This window comes from Vanessa atalanta, chromosome 3 (assembly GCF_905147765.1).
Source record: "Vanessa atalanta chromosome 3, ilVanAtal1.2, whole genome shotgun sequence".
In the NCBI taxonomy this organism is placed as follows: Eukaryota; Metazoa; Arthropoda; class Insecta; order Lepidoptera; family Nymphalidae; genus Vanessa; species Vanessa atalanta.
Window position 1 is genome coordinate 10,441,169 of NC_061873.1, and position 18,059 is coordinate 10,459,227.

Below are 18,059 nucleotides of genomic sequence, written 5' to 3' on the forward strand. Positions count from 1 at the left end.
GTGTCACTTCAAAAGAATGAAACCTTTTTTGAATATATTTTTGTTATGAATAGGTGGGATTAAATCATAAACAGTAATTTATTATGTTTTAAATGGACGCCATAAAACTATTAAATTTTTAGATAGTGTTTACGCCTTCTGTTCTTACCGACGTTATTTTTCTTTATCGCTTGCATACTACTCACTGAAATTATTGAAATTCTTATCGCTTTGAATAAAATAAATCATTTATTGCATATAAAATTTTAAAAATGCAATTCTACTGTTATGTTTTAAATTATAAAAACATGTGCAATGTGCATTGTTAATGAAGTATCTAAATGTCTTAATATCTACTTAATATGTCGTATTTTTCTAGAGTCCACAATGTATTTTACAGTTAAGAAACCCGAATGAATATAATAACTTATTCATAAAATATCATTTGTATTTTTATAGTATATGACTTTTTATGAGAAGGTAACTCAGGCTTTGAAAATTACTGTGGTATTGAGTAGAGCTCTCATCATCTCTCATTGCCAAGGCGATATCAATGCATTGTCAATTTGATCCAATTGATCATTATTGTTAAACATTGTTTGTTTGTTTCAGAAGGTCGACCCCGAGCTGATCTTCACGAAACAAGAGAAGATCGGTAAGGGTTCCTTCGGTGAGGTCTTCAAAGGTGTCGACAATAGAACGCAACAGGTCGTTGCTATAAAAATAATTGACCTCGAAGAAGCCGAAGATGAAATCGAAGATATTCAGCAAGAGATCATGGTGCTGTCACAGTGCGATAGCCCCTACGTCACTAAATATTATGGATCATACTTGAAGGTAAGATTTTTAGAAAGCAAATGAATAATTACCACGCTCGACATACCAAACAAACGTCTTTAATTCGACGTATATAATTTTCTCATTATACGTACAAGGCCGTTTATGATTACGTTATAATTTGTGAAATTAAAAATGAGGAAACCTCGTTTGTACGGAATTGTGGACGTTTCGTAACTGATATTTATTTAACTATCTGTAATATCAGCGTATGAATTAAATATAAAGGCGTAAATCGCACGTAATTATGAACATAGGATATCCTCACTAGTTCGATTCTTAGCTTTAATTAATTTATACTAGGTAATAAATAGATATGTACATTAATTACATGTATTAATTGATTCGTTGCTTTTTAAATTCGTTTATAATTGTAAGTATTTTTTGAAAGGTTAATTAACAACTAATTTATGAAATATATATATATATATATAAACTCAGTATGGTTTTTTTATAATTTAAGTGCCATTATTATATGGCGTCATCTATACTAATATTATAAACGTGAAAGTAACTCTGTATGTGTCGCTTTTTCACTATCAAACAAATGAACCGAATTTGATGCAATTTGGTATAAAACAAACTTGAACTCCAAGGAAGGACATAAGCTCCTTTTTTTTGCCTAAAATATGACAACCAACCACTTAAGCGGCGAGCGAAGACGCGGGCGACAACTAGTTTGTCATATTTTTCTCTCTTACTCAGGCGCGTATAAGAAATCATTACCACAATAAAATAGGCGGGTAGTTATTACAGCTAATTTCAACAAATTGATGTTGTATCTTTTGTTGCTGTACGCCACCTCTAGCCACCTCTACCAGGTCTAGGTAACGTACAATAAATATTTAATCGAAATAAGATTGTTGATTTAAATTTATTTATTACAATTTTATCGCCTCGATGTTGTAATGTTTTTTTTTTTTAAATATGCGATTAGTGTTTAATGAATAAAATAATCTATAGTTTACAAGGTTGTTGTAAAAACTATATATGTGTTTGCGATTTCATTATCGATTAAAAGCGTAACATTTATTTAAGTCACAATGTGTTATATTAGAGGTTTCTATGAGGCTTATGCTTTTACGTAATGTTATTTTTATAGTAGTTAATTTATGTAAATAGTTTTCGTTATTATTCATGTTAATGTGATATGTTAATTTTAAAAAATCGGTATTTTTTATAATTGACTTGACGAAAATGGACTAATTATAATTTATTCGAAATATTTAGTCCAGAGTTCGCAAATGTGTAACGGGGATTGACATGATACAGGCCATTAATCACCGGCTCATTGCCATTCTTACCTGGCGTGCTGAAAGGCGTGATTATATGTGGGCGATTTCGTGAATCGCTTCGAAAACAATAGCTGCTTGATTGTTGCGTAAAACGTTTACTCACGAGAAAGTTGTATTATTTACGTTAACCTTTTGCTCGTTGCTTCGTTCTCATAGACAAAGACGCTATACCCACCCTATTACGTATGAGAATCCTGTTAGGTGTCTTAAAATCTTCAAATAGCCTTTTCAATCATCATCTTACTGGAAGATTTTTTAGGAGCAACTAAATAGATTTTTTTTTTTTAATTGTAATAGTTTTCTCTTTTTACTAGATAAAGGTAGCCTTTATAAATTTGTATATATTTTAAACATGATTAAAAGCTTCTTGTAGTCTATTTTTTAATTCTACTATTCGGAGAATTTGTTACTGCAAGTTGTTGTTTGATCTACACGAAATACACGCCACATATCAGCAGCAGCTAGTCATCGTGTTTTGTCGAAAACTGATTATACAAGAGGAATGATGTACAGTCCGGGTGTATATCATGTGATCCCTTTGAAAGCGAATGAGAAGGGTGGCATTTCGCCAGCGCCGACAATAACGTCTGCTCCAGTATGAATGTTATGATCGATATTTGCATTTTTATTACCGACTTCGTTACCGTCCGGTTCTATTTAATATATATTTTGTTTATTTTGATACGTGTTATTATTTTATCACATATTAACGTTTATAATATAGTTGATTACAGAACAGAACAGTCTATGACTATTAATGTGTCAATGTCTGTTTTTCAGTATGCAGGTAATATAATTCCGAAATATAAAATTGTTATAAAAATTTGGATGTCGAAGGGAGTGTAGTTTCTGTTTGAAAAATATAGATAATTATTTACGAGGAAGATCCCAGGCAATACGATATAATACTTTCGATACGTTGCATTTCTCGCTTTGAATAGCTTTGGAATACATGTTGCTATTGCAATCTTGACACACTTTCGAATGCCGTTATTATGCGTGCCTTGCAAAATACGATGCAATATAAACGACTTCGTAGTCAAAATTGCGATACGTGTGATTTTATGCAAATTAAGCAGTGTTACATAGATTCATATATAAAATGGAACATAACTGAAATAAAAAAAAAATGACCATGGATTTACGATATTTCGCATTGTAATTGAAATTGCAAAATTATAAATTATAATTAATGATTTTTTTTATCTTATATAAATGAATATAAACTGTTTTTTTTTTAGACTGCATCTTAAGACGTATTTAATTTAAAATTATCATCTCTGTAATAAAATATGATTTACGGAATATCCCCAGAAATAATTTTATAGCAGCATTTGATACAGCTATGATACGTTAGACGTCAAGTTAAACAACGTCGCTGTTAGACAAACATCCGAACACCTTCAACCTCGAACGTTGTTATTACTAGTTCGGGATGTAAGAGGGAAGTTCTCTCTCAATTAATGAATACACTTGACTTCCAATGTCGCTCTTCGTGTTCTATTCGATTTGTGCGATTTCAAAACTTAAATTAAATTCCATTGTGTTTAATTATTTTTGACAGCTGACGATTCTTAGAAAGCCAGCAGCCGGGTTTTAGAATTTTGTTGTAATCTATCGAAAACCATGATGAATAAATAATTAATTATTCAAATTTCTTTCTATTTTTAGAGACGAAAAAGACAAATAGATAGGACGCGCTGATTTTAGGCTTAGTTTACAATTTAGTTTTATTGAGTTTTAAATATTAATTTACATTTATTTTATACTAGCTACTACCCTTGCTTCGCACGAGTGCAATGCTGGTACTAAATATATTACATAGTGTCTTTATTTAAAACGTTTACAGCTATTTTGTCATTAGACAATGCAATTTGCTTTGTCCCTGCATTTTAAATCTGTAATGTCTTCGAAAATATTCATTTAAATTACATGTTGTAAATATTGATCTATATTAAATGCACAACAAAACATCAATTGTAGCCTTAGACTACGAGCTTACTTCATACCAATTTTTAACGAATTTGTAACAAACAGACAGACAGACGGACAGTCAGATAGAGTATCTTTCGAGTTTATAATATTAGCTTAGATATAAAGCATTCATAAGGTATACATTTTATGTGTACAATTTTTTGACGTAATTGTCGTTTACAAATAGATTTTAATGAAATAATTGAAATATAAACCTTACGTCTTATCTAAAGTCTTATGTAAATAATAGCAAAACTATAGAAGCTAAGCATAACTTACATAATGTAGCATATATTATTAAGTTAATGAGGTTTTGACACGCCATAAATGGCAAAACTCAAACACGGTGACCATGACAGTGTATTTATAGCGTGAAATTGTTCCGACTCGTCCTTGAAACATTTTCGTCACGCCAAAGTTAAATTTGTCTAACATTACACAGATATTTGCTTTATATTCAAGGTGTTAACCCAGCCTATGAGCAGGCATATCACTCGTTATTTGTAAAAAGTATGAGTTCGTAAATTTCCCACCACTGCTGGACATAGTCCTCCCCTTTTCTTTGAGGACAGTCGGAGCTGATTGCATGGTGCTGTTTTTCGATATTTATCCGACACTTGCTGGTTTTCTTACAATGTTTTCTATGAACTTATAAATTTGTTTGTGTCACACTATTTGTATATTTTGGTTTACAATGAACCAAATAATATTCTATTCTAATTGTGTAAGTTAATATATACTTTTATACTACTTACTAATACATTGTATGAGTAAATATTTCGTAATTGCCATATCAGACAGGCAGTCTTCTTATTGCCGCTCTTAAGCGATATTACTCGTGAATCTTAGAGAGTTTCTAGAGAAAGTAAATAGCGTAATTTTCAAATTATAACTTGGTTACGGTGATATAATTCGATTGATGTAAGTTGTGGCGTCAAATATTGGAGCAAACATTTGTTCAAAGTTTCGTACCGTATCAATTTGATTGCTAAATATTCAGGTGTGAAAACATTAATTACGCTATATTTAATGTATTGTTAATCGTTATTTGTTGTTGGTGAAAGTGCAGTAATGTTGCTTTCGTGCCGTTCGAATGCTCCGTGTATTGTTGACGCTTGATGAGTTTCTACTGTGTCTAAAAAAAAAAAAACAAAAATATTTCTTCAATAAAAACAATTCTATTTTCAATGTTGTAATATATTTTCCTTATGACAACATTTTAAATTCTTGCAAATAAATGTTAAGAACTGCCTTTGAGTTAAATTAATTATCTATCGTTATTACATCAGCTCTTATGTATAAGTTAGTAGTTTTCTTGAGCATGAGAGAAATATTCGAATGGAGTGAAATTTGTTTCATAAGAAGTTAATTGATGTTTTTGACACAGAATTAATTGTTATAGTTAACCTACGATTAAATGGTAAGATAAATAAATATCATATGACGTATTCAAATTATTCAATAAACATGTTCGGGCTTGCTCAGATATCGTATTATGTTAATGAATCGACTTCAACTATTTACGAAATAATCTTATTTGTTACGTGCTACGTGATACACAGAATATTTTCCGTCTTGACGTCATCGCACTGAATGAATTCAAATGTCGTAGTGAGTTACTGGGAGAGGCTTTTACGCTAATACAACGCTAATGAAGGTTAACAGGCCTACGATATATATATATATATTTTTTAATAATAGGGATTCACTTACGTAAGACTTGGCGATTGTTTTCTATTTACGTCATCGCGTTAAATTAATTTAAATGAGTTTATTAGATTAACGAAAGTGATTTAGTGAGATTAGTAATTAAAAGATAAAAAGTATTCTCATTATTGTATTATATCTTAATCACATTTTCTGAATTAATTTCCGTAAGTTGGTTAATTAATTATCTTATACATCTATAATAATTTGTAAACGGTTATATGTATTTTCGTAGTATATTATAAATAAATATTATTACAATAAATCTTTTTTTATGTGATTATATATGTAGTATTAAAAGAAAATCATTAGAATAAATGTTCTTTTAAATAAGTTTTTATAGTTTTTTATAAATTTCATGTTGCTCGTGAGTAATATTCAATATAAACATCTATCCTCGTTTCAGTGCAATTAAACATGATTTTCAGTAAGTAATAAGATATACTACACAAACAATCTATTTATTTTCATACAAATATGAACTCAATATATATATTTTTATAACATTAATATAATACATACTTTTTACGCTTTAAATTATTCTTTTAAATTGTTTTCTCATGAATTATTTAGTCTGTTGCATTTTTATCAGTATAGCCCTTTTGTTACACAAAAATAAAATAAATAAAAAACTATTTCGAAAGTCCTTTCGAAGTCCGTAGTTGAGATCGAATATATGCTTTATCGTACGTTCATCCGTTCCTAAAACAAAATCATTGGATTCGGTTAAGGCAAAGGAATGAAATATTTCACAATAAATATTCCAACGCATTATACATATATAATATATGTATAATCATGTATAACGTGGATGCGGATATAGAAACGTCCGAGGTGAAGGTCGTCGCTGACTCATCGGGTTTTTAGCCTTTAAGATTCAAAGAATGTGGATAAGAAAATGAGATGAAAGAAATATACTTATGAATGAAATTTCAAACAATGTAAAAAACCATAAATTTTATATAATATGATTGATTTATTTAATTATAACTTAGCAGAGATACATTATTTAATTTAAAAGGTAGACAAGAAATCTTTTACCTCGGGCGAGTGTATTTTTTTACATACATTTTATCTAGTTTTCGAATAAACAGGTAAACGGTTCACATAAAAACTTTTTATGTAAACAAACGTATTAATTATACGGTTCATTTCCGAAAATTGCTAGGGAATTTATTTTTCCATTCCGCTCATAAATATTCTTCCATGGAACTTCAAAGGAAATTATGTTATATGAAATATAAAGAGGTATTTCTTTCTAAGTAAAATATATTCAGCTGATATTTTTATAGAATATACACGTATTTTCTGTATAAAAAGATTTTTTGACAAGCACGTGATAACTTAAGTCATGTTCTAAATGAAACGTTAAATAAAGGCCTTTGTATCTGAGCTGTCTTATTTGAACGAAGGAATAATGTACATAAATGGTTTCAGTCGTATAAAAACAATAAAGTTCACGAGATTACAGGCCGTAAACGTTACATATCCAACCTTGAACCTTCCCTTATAACATCTAGTGTCAAGGTTCCCTTGGAATTAACGAAAGACTTCTTAACAATGGAAGTTCCACGGCCGAAGCCCTGGCACGAAATTACCAATTGTCTCCAATGAACGTTTCGTAGGGATAGCGTACATAAATTACTTTTCGCCGTTACGCCGATATTACTAATAAAGGCCGTCCGATTAAACGAAGGTCATCGACATAACAAAGGCACATGAATGTTAAGTCTATGAGTAATATTGTCGAAGGGATTTCAACGGCACTCAGATGACGGGTCTCGTAGTTCGGTTCTTATTTGAAACGTCCTTTAGTTTGCCTGCAATGCGGACCCGCGGGGTTGAATGGTGGGAGGGGGTACCCTCGCTGGCTAACTTGGAAGGTCAAGAAAGTTTGCAATTTGCTTTATTGGCAGCATTGAACGCGACGAACCGAACACGATTATGAGAAACTTTTAATTTTGACACAATCCTGGTAATTGTTTCTTAACTGTTATTAAATGGATTTACCCGGACTTTTGAAACGTTAACTTTAAATTGCTTATAAATTGTTGGGATTAGATATCTTACTCTAATTAATTTGTTCGGTTTTGTTTTCATTTGCCCCTTCATCTTGCTTGGCCTTTAATGTGATTTGAAATTGTTTAATTATTCTCAGACAATTCTTTGTATTGAAATTAAGTTTAAAGATAAGTATGTATATCACGAGTTAAAATTATAGTAAAATGCGAGAAGTTTGTAGCAGATTTTTGACCTTCCCTTCGAAATCCTTTTTTTTTGTTATTATTATATTCGATTACATTATATTGTATTATTTTGAAATAAATACAAGCACTCATTTTTATCGCGCACCGAGAATCGAGGTCATAGATTTGTATTTGTTTTCAAATGTGCGTCCACATTCTTTAGATTATATCAAGATAAAGTAAAAACTGAACGATATAAAAAGATTCTGCGCAAGAAAAATATCTACGGATGTAAATAAATGTAGACGATGATAACAAAATCGATCGATATTGGAAATTAAACAAAATTTTTTTTTATTTCCATACGTTTGTATATAGTTTAAACGATATAATTTAGTGTTAACGTAAAGTCTAATATATAAATGTTACATGTAGCGTTTATATTTATAATTGTTTAGTGTTTATGTATAATTTATTAATTTTCCTTTGAAATAAGTTTATTATTTCCGTTTACAGATAAATTAATCCATTGGTTTGAAGAGTTGGAGCTATAAATATATTTATTTTTAGCCTTAACCAACGTATTTAATGTTTAATATAACATTAAATACGTTTGTTGAACTGTATTTGATGAAATTTGATATGTAGCAAACTGGAACATCAAGTAAAGACGTAGGCTACTTTTTTATACGTAAAACTTGACACTTTAAAGCGAACGATGCCGCAGGCAGCAACTAGCATAATATATTATTTTAGTATATCTTTTACACGTGTAAACATAAAAAAATAAATAAGCAAGTAACGAAAATATTGTATCATGTTTATGTAAAGCCAAATAAACCAAGCTATTTAGTAATGAGTATCGTCAGCAGTAAGTAAAATGGTTGTACTCTAATTTACTATGGGAATGATTATGACATCGCGTTTCATTGAACTGTAATCGATTTGTAGGTTAAACTAATCATAACGGCGACGATTTCGTTGCTTGCGTCGACGGTGAATGTTATTTAGGCAAGGCCCTAATGTTGGCCAATATACGGTCTTATTTAAAGAGCTGTAGAGCTATTCTTTAAGCACAAACACGAAACTCACCGCGGAAAACGATTGCGATATGTCATATGCGACATTGACCATAATTATTATAACATTAAAGGGATACAAGCACCAAAATAAGAAATTGCCATTAGTCCGTTTTTAAAATTTCTAAAAATAATTGGATATGAATATTGGAAAAACTATTATAAAATTATAAATAGTCGAATAAGAAACAGACAACGAACAAAAGCAGGTCTCGATAAGAAGTTTCACAATAAATGCCTTGGCGAATATTACATGGAAAAATAAATAAGCATTTTATTTAGAAAAATATTTAAATCATTGTAAATATTTTAAAATACTTTCACAATGGGATTAAATCTGCTCTGTTAAAGCCGAAGGAGGATTGGTCTTTGAGTCCGGCAAGGCTTATTATAACTTCACTTAATAAAATATGTTGCGAAGGATTTCGTTGATAGGCCAATCAGTATTGTGTAAAATTTTTGTATGAAGCACTTGTAAATTTTACTGAGCGAAGGTAATGAGGGAAGAATTTGAAAGGAGAAGGTTTTAGAAGGATTTTATTTGGTACGTACATTATGTCTCGTTGCAAAAGTCTAATGGTTAATTGCAAGGCTGGTCCTGGGTTTATTAATCCTACTTGATGTAATAAATTAGGTATAGGGATTATGTCGAGAAATTTTCAATAGCACTACTATTAGTACACTGGAGTTACTTTATTGGCAATGTTACGCTCTCACTCCGGTGGCGTTGGTACTCTATTCAAACGAGCTATGCGAATGAAGTAATAAAACTTGCCTATGATCGCGCACTGCTGCACTAATATATCTGCTGAACCCTTTCTTTTGACATATTTATGGCATCTTACGTTTTCCACCAGGAGATTGAAATTTTTTGATTGGCAGTGATTAAATTTAATACCTTACGGAAGGATGTGGTGATTTGGTGAAGGAAACTTGGTGTTACAAATTTATGTTTACGTCTCGTATTTATACGTACACAATGTTTGCCATTACGCCCACCAAAATAATCAATATTATTGTTGTGGATATACAAAATATTGTTGTGACTGTGAAGACACTGTCAGTATTTCAAATTTGTTCAATACATTTTTATTTAAAACATAAAATATGTTTTTGTACTATGGAAATATCATATCAAAAAAGTTTATATATGTATTAAATCCATCAGTAGTATTTATAGAAATAGTTTTTACACCACTGAAACGATAATTATTTTTTAATGAAGCTTTACGAAAAGTTATTACATTAAATCCATCAGTCACTCTTTGTGAATTAGCTCGAAATTTCAGCATAAAGGTGATTTTGTATTGCAATTAACATTGATTGCTTTTAATTCAAATTTTAAATTATAGAGTGAGTACTGTATATATCACCTTATAAAATTTACGCTTACAAAAAAAACAAAAAGAAATTGGGTTAGTATTGTATAAACAATATATTTGGTTGGTTCAATCAATCAAAGTATACCTACTTCATTCGTAACGACTTTTAAAAACATCTCTTTGAATCATTATCTTACAAATTTATATTAAATGTAAAACTACGACTTTTGGACTGTATTAAACCGTCAAGAAATTCAATTACAAACGTTTAAAATCGTTAAATCCAATTAAACCCTCCAATATTAAATGGTAACGCTAACTCGTTTGTTTATTCTCTGTGATGTTATTCCCGTTGAATAAAGGATCTTAAGAAATTCAAACATAATATTCTGGATACCGTATTTACAAAGTCATCTCACCGAATTGAACCATGCATTCTTAATAACGACATAAGCCTTTAGTCGTAGTTAGACTAAAAGCCTTTAGGATGCTGTGTAATCCTAGCATTACCCTGAGATGATCTTACTGAATACTAACGATACGAAATTCTATCTCCCACATAATATATTCACTACGATTGCTAAAATATACGTGGGATCGTGATAAATATTTTACATAGTTTTCTTTAATATATTTTTCTTAAATATTTATCTTATCCTTTGTAATAATACATTAATCATTTCTCATTTAACGTTCAAGATCAGTTTTTATTATGTTTACGAAAGTTTTTATTTGGTTTTGTACAAAGAACAATTTTACGGTAAAACTTTGGTAATTGTTAACGTAAGAAATATTGAAGCTGAATTCATATTGAAGAATTCCGAACATACGTCCCAAAACTTTCTCTTTTGTCCGGAGAGCCATGAAAGAATTTAATTTTAAAATATGGTGCAAGAAAGTAAAACTTTCGTGTAAATTGTGTTTGAGTATTCTCGATGTAGGAGGGCTGGTGAGGACCTCCGGGGCGTTTTGCACTGAACGAGTACCTACGCTGTTAAAGGTCGTGGCCCTAAAATTGAGCACTCGTGCAGTGTTGTCAAGAGCTCGACGAGTACTCTTACAAGTTAAATAAATAAGCCTGCGTCTAAACTTGTGCACCTAATTGAATTTTTAAATGATTTCTAGAGTTCGTACCGTGAAAAATAATATTTATAAACGGCTATATTTAACGAATTTACTAGAAAAATCAATCTCGGGTTCAATCTTATCTTCCTCGCTAGTCATTCGTCAACATTCTCAAACAAATATTTTATGTTTGCTGTTATTGATATGCAATTCATTGTCAAGCGTTACATATAGAATATGTTGTTGGAAACGAATAATAGCCATTGATGTTCAGTAGGCGTCGTAAATTTATAACGACATCGGAACAGATAAACAAGATTACAATTACTCAGCTACGGTATACGTATGTACGTATGTACACGTCGGTGATGTGGACACTTTGCAACGATACAACCTTTGATACGACCCGACGCCAATAAATGTACACGGTACAGTGGCAAGAATAAACGAGACGGGAAATTGCTTGAGAGATCACATGTGACAAATTTATTGTCTTATGGGGATTCCTGAACAAAGATAATGAAATGTATACACGGAAGAGCAAACATATAAAATAAACCAAAAAATCCCGTAACGATTTATATGCAAAATTACGTGGTATATTTATTCCTCAAGTGGGAATTGCTTAAAATCAGTGTCAATTTTATTATTAGAAGCTGAATTTTATACGCCCTTGCTGTAATATTTGTGTCATATTTTAGTTCCTAGCTGTTTAGAAAGATACGTCAGTGAAATGAGATGCTATCAAGGGCTTAGGAACGGTCATTTGCCTGCCATCGGATCGCACGAGTTGATACACGCGTTTCGCTTGTCATACCTCAGGGCATATTTAAACGATGATTGTTCTCGAGAACATGAGGAACATGTTATCTTGAAAAATATCATACGCGGTACAGTTACGGCGAAAGTATAATGACTTTTTTTTTAATTTCGCTTTATACCAACGTCATCAGTTAAGAAATTAATATGCGGGATATTATATAGCAACAAAGGCTTTTAGGATGCCTATAGTGTGTTTATGGAATCTTATTAACAGATTAGTCTTCAGGGAATATCGAAAAGTATTGGCTTAAAATAATATAACAAGCAACTCCGAGAAAGTTTTTCATATTGCTAAAAATCACATTAAAACTTTTTCTCATCGTTCAAAGTCAGATCTAGTTTTACGGTACATAGAAATTCTGTATTTTCCGCATTTCGAGCCATTTGCTTTATAAAACCAGGATTAAGATAAGCTGCTCAAGGTGGGATAGTGTGAAAGACGGCGCCAGTCCAAAGTTGGTTTAACTTGGGTCACGTGGTTCGCACAGTGGTTAATCTCATTAAGGGCCGTAGCGAGGTTTCCTTAATAACTTAAACGTTGTGGCCCCTGATTGTGGAATTTGACGAGCTTGTAATTCTTCAGGATTTAATATATATAACGTAATTATATCAGATTAATTCTTTACTAGTGGACCGCCCGCGAAACGTCGCGTTTATTCGACAAATTTTAAGGAATTTCGAAACCAGGTTTTGTTTTAATTTCATTGTAAACTAACGATGTTTTCGCACGTTTTACATTTGTTACTCTATTCGGCCAGTGATCTTTATTCCTCTCTCTAAAATGAATTATTTGTTGAATCGTAATAATTGATTAAATTGCAATCAAAAATCCTCCTTATTTTTCTGCATATCTACGGCTGGAGCTCTTCAAAATAAGACGATAACCAATTTTTTATGAGCAGTTATCGTCCCATAATTACTGAGACAAAAATCGGCTTACACTATTAATATATAAGATTTAATTTTTTCGTTCGTTCAAATGAATAAACATTTTGTTTACAAATTTGATTTAATTTTAGGTTTGAAGTATAAACAACTGTTGTGGGAAACTCTAATAATATTACAATCAGTAATTACTCTAGATATAAAACTAAGTTTTAGCCAGAATGAAATTAAAACATGATTACGAGACTGTGATTCTTCTTGTTTCTGGGTGTTTGCCTTTTGAAATGGGATCACATTCAATAGGTGTTGAAAGGTTGCGTTTAAAGTAGCGGCCTGAAAATGACCCACTACCGGTCTAAGGCATTTTCTTCATTTGAGGAGGATTTTTTGAGCTAATTCTACGACGCTGCTCCGATGGTCGGAACACATATGGCAGAATTTCATTGAAATTAGAAACATGCAGGTTTCCTCACGATATTTTCCTTCATTGCCGAGCGTGAGATGACTCACAAACCAAAATTAAGCGCATGGATATTCGGTATTGCTTTCCTCCTTCTTCCTTCAAACCCACGATCATCTGTTAAGACGCACCCGTTCTAACCTCTAAGTCATTTCAGCTTGGAATTTAATAAAATAAATAATCGACTTATGCAAATTTATTGCGATAAAGCTTCTTTGACTGAAATAAATAGAATTTTAATCAATACCGACAGCATTTGATTATGAACTCTATTGACTTTCCATCGAATTGAATTACACGATGGAGCTGCATACTAAATTGGAAGTAATGCTATAAGCGAAAATTAACGTTAACTCGATAACGACGAGCCTTCGACCGGTCGGGCTTAACCTGTAAATAGAGGTTATGTGCCGGCGAAACTGGACCCCGGTGATTGGATTATTGCAAAGCTTCAAACATGTATGCAACGATAACACAATGGTATTGACGTTTTTCGTACATCTCTTGGTTTCCGTAAATATAATTGCGATCACTTTTATTTTTATTCGTTACTGCACCGACCAGCAGGAGTGCATAGTCATTAAACTCATTGATTTATCTCGAATATTTAAGGGACAATACCAATATTCACAGGAGCACGCTCAGCTGTGCGCGGACTTTATTTCATTTTCAAAATGTTATTTTCAATTTATCGGATAATGATAATTGCGTCACTGTCGAAAATAAGCAATTTCTGAATCTTATATGAAAAAGATTATCGCATTCTTATCAATAAAATGCCTAACTAAATTTTATAATCACTATGTTTATCCTTTGATTAAACCCATTAAAGGATTAACTTAAAAAATTATAGATGTTGTTGATTGTGTTTTATTTAAAGAAATAACAACTATGTTTATGTATGACTAAATTAAAGTAATAACATAAAAAAGTTTCCTCATTTCTGCTTCGTTTAAATAAATTATTTGAATCATATTCAGACTTAATAACTATGGGTAAGTTATAAAAGTCAATTTACTCTCGCATAAACTATTTTAAATATTGTATCAGCAATTTGATTCATATGATTTGTACGATTGTTTACTCGGTCGTGATTGGTTTTGTAATATAACGGATCGTTTTTCGTAAGCGACCTTGCAGCTGCTATGAATTCAGTGAATTAGTTGTTGCGCAGGAGGAGCGCATGCGTCACTCAAGCCGTGAGGCCGATGATCTCAAGTTGGTGGTATATTGAAATTAGTATGTAGCTTTATATTTATTAGTTCGCGGAATTAACGACATCCTCACTATTGAACAGCCTAGCAATATCATCACATAGTATGCATTTTTGTTTGGGTATCAGCAATGTGTAGCTTTTGTAGCCGATCAAAATTAATTTTGCATTCGATGCAAGTTCATATACAAATTTCTAGATTTAGTAACGAGCGAAATCTTGTTGGTTCTTTTTATATTAAGCAATATCGTTAAGTTAGTTAATTTACTTGTTGGGACACCTATGGGGTGCGGTAAATTCAAACACTTGACTTGGTAATCAATTGTAATCAGAATCGAGTATGAATGTCCGTCTCTGCCAATCTTCTTGATCAATGCAGTATAACCGGATTCGCTTGCGCTTGTAGAGTAACTCGATGTAATCTCACCTGTGCTGATACTAGTTTTTACAGCTACAACTGTAACTCCGATACATACACATTACCTCACGACCGTCGCAACCGGTCTCAAGGTAGGTCTATTATTTATAGCTTTTAATTCACTTAATAAAGTTTTAAATATTCACGACTGAAGATTTTAACTGATAAATATATTATCTACGTAATGTATCAAGTAACAAACAAAAGTAAATAAAATACAGAAGAAATACCCGATAGCTGCTTTTCATTATTATGTTTAGCACTTTAACAAAATCCTATTACAGTTCTGTTCCCTCTTAAATGTCGGGGCAGCTGATTGAATTGAAAGGAACGTTTCGAAATTGAAATAAATTCTGCGCACAGCTGAGCGTGCTCCTGTGAATATTGGTATTGTCCCTTAAATATTCGAAATACATCAATGAGTTTAATGACTTTGCAATCCTGCTGGTCGGTGCAGTAGTAATAACTAAGGACTTCTCTCAAAGCTGTTTCTACTTAAAGTATGTGTAGACATAAATATATTTTAATAAAATATTTATTCGAAAATCAGTAACAGTAGGTACACAATTTATCTAGGTCAGCACGAAAACGTCATTAATACGGGACGGAAGGCAATTAGGCCGGGCCAATAAAACATCGCTATTAACGAACACAGGTCGTTTCTCTGCGCTTCATGCACATTTACGATTACGGCACCATTTTCAGATTTTTTTAAGATTATGATATGTCATTAAAGTAATTGCAAGGACTTCGGGTTATATTTATTTTACAGAATTTAATATTAGCTGTTAATTGTTTTCGTATTCGTGTGATAACATTTCGTCATTGCTGCACGTATATAATTATATCGTAGGGTGTTGCTTGTTAAATTGAAGTTGGCCTGTTTAGAGTGGCCCGGTGGACGGAGACGCGTTCGCCATCGCCGATGTCAGCGTTAAGTGTTCGTACTCGTATCTACACAAAAGCCGCTCTCACCGCTTTGTTCCGCATCTTTGTTTGACTCGAGGAAGCTACTGTAAAAAACACGTCCAACGCCTTTCCTCCACCTTGAGAATAAATCTCAGGATCTTTTAAGTTTCAATTATAACTACAGCGCTAGAACAACATAATTATCTTAACGTTCTTTTACTCGAGTGAATATCTACTAGTCGAGATAGAGATAGCTCACGTGTTTTCCTAGTGTCAAATTAGACTAAAAGGCCCTTCCTTATTGACGTTTATGAGACGTCAAGCTGCGGAAATAATCCATTGTCGTCTACCCTTGTCCCCGTCATATGGGGTCTGCGGCTATTTGCGACGATGTGTGTATCAAGTGTCTCTTTATAGCGTAGGTACAATGATTAATTAAACTGGACTCGATATGTTGTTATCCAAATAAAAAAGTTAGCAGGTTTGTTGAAGCACTTATAAGTTATAACCTTTGAGTTGGCTTAAGTCTAGACATCCATTTTAATTAGTTAAATGTATGTGGTACGTGCAGAGCAGATGTATTTTTTAATCGGATAGGTTTGTAGTAAATATTATGTTATTTCTTACTTACATATATAATTTAGTAACATTAAGAAATCGGATTAGATTTTTCAAACTTCCGCCATTTTGTGTTATCGTTTATATTGCGTGAGTTTAAGTACGTAAATATACACTATTTTTAGTGCGCATAACGAGTAAGTTTAGGTAGGTACTTAATTATACGTTATTTAGATAATGAATGAAAAATTCAACTGTTTGAATATATACAATATCATATGTATTTCGTTTAAATGTATATATTAAATACAAACATTTAATAAGGAGTTTAATAGTCCATTGACACACAATAGGTTTTTGATTTTTTTTTATATATATCCTCTGTTAACAGTGTATTCTGGCCATGTCAACAGAGTCAACGACCGATCGGCCGCACGGCTGACCGGAGTCGCGATCTGATTGTTGCGCCAATAAGCAATTTGCATGCGTTGGCGCTTGCCATTTGTTTGCCAGAGCTTTGTTCTTGGACCAATAGGGTCATTTTCTTTATAATTACTAGTTCGTTGTATCAAACATTTACTACAAATATTTCGAAATTGCGATAAAAATATGGTAGTGCGGTCTTATTTCCTCAAATTGTGATTCATAATTCTGGTATTTTTTTATCTTTATATTATCTTTATTATTATTTTAGCGTTAATTATTAAATACATTACATAGTGTTATATTGATAAATAAATTATTTATTTTTCCAAACTATTGACACGTATCTAATGCGTGAAAAAAGTTAAAGCGTTTCGTGTTTAGAAGTCAGTTCGTTAAGTGTTATAGAAACCCTCACAGAAAGGTTATTAGGCATGTTAGCAGAAGTTGTTTGCATTTGTTTAGGACGATGAATATTGGAATTAGGTGTTTTTGATTGAGCTCTATAGATACTACACACTATGGGGACAAAAATAATAAAAATAACATACTGTAAAAATAACATTAGTTTACTTTATCGCCCACGATTGAATCGTGCCTATTGTCACGTTACTTCTTAATATTTTACGGAATATTCGACGCGAGTCCGACTCCCACTTGACCGGTTTTTATGCCATATGATTGCACAATAAACTCGACATATAAAGTTCAGTATTACGTCGTGCGTAATAAATAAAACCAGTCTTATGTGACATACTAGACAAACGCAATCTTAACATCTCAACATAGTCGAAAGGTTTGTCCTACAAATTCATTTGCGGTTCCGTTCAATAGCAAAGGTAAACCGAATAGATTGAACGGCCGATGTAATTCTCTCTTCCTATCGCTATCCTTCACCGGGATTCACTAAAGCGATTTTATTTGCTT

General features: G+C 32.0%; 1 protein-coding gene across 5 annotated transcripts in view; it reads left to right on the forward strand.

The window, feature by feature from the left end:
- The window catches only part of LOC125076618 (serine/threonine-protein kinase 26), an 83,285-nt gene that overhangs the window by 23,320 nt on the left and 41,906 nt on the right, over positions 1-18,059 (forward strand). For 3 of the 5 annotated variants that reach the window (XM_047688491.1, XM_047688489.1, XM_047688483.1), the window contains one exon: positions 592-816. In XM_047688491.1, coding sequence (XP_047544447.1) covers positions 592-816 — 225 coding nt within the window. The remainder of the gene's footprint in view (positions 1-591; positions 817-18,059) is intronic. The other 2 variants (XM_047688493.1, XM_047688485.1) reach the window with 1 other exon arrangement.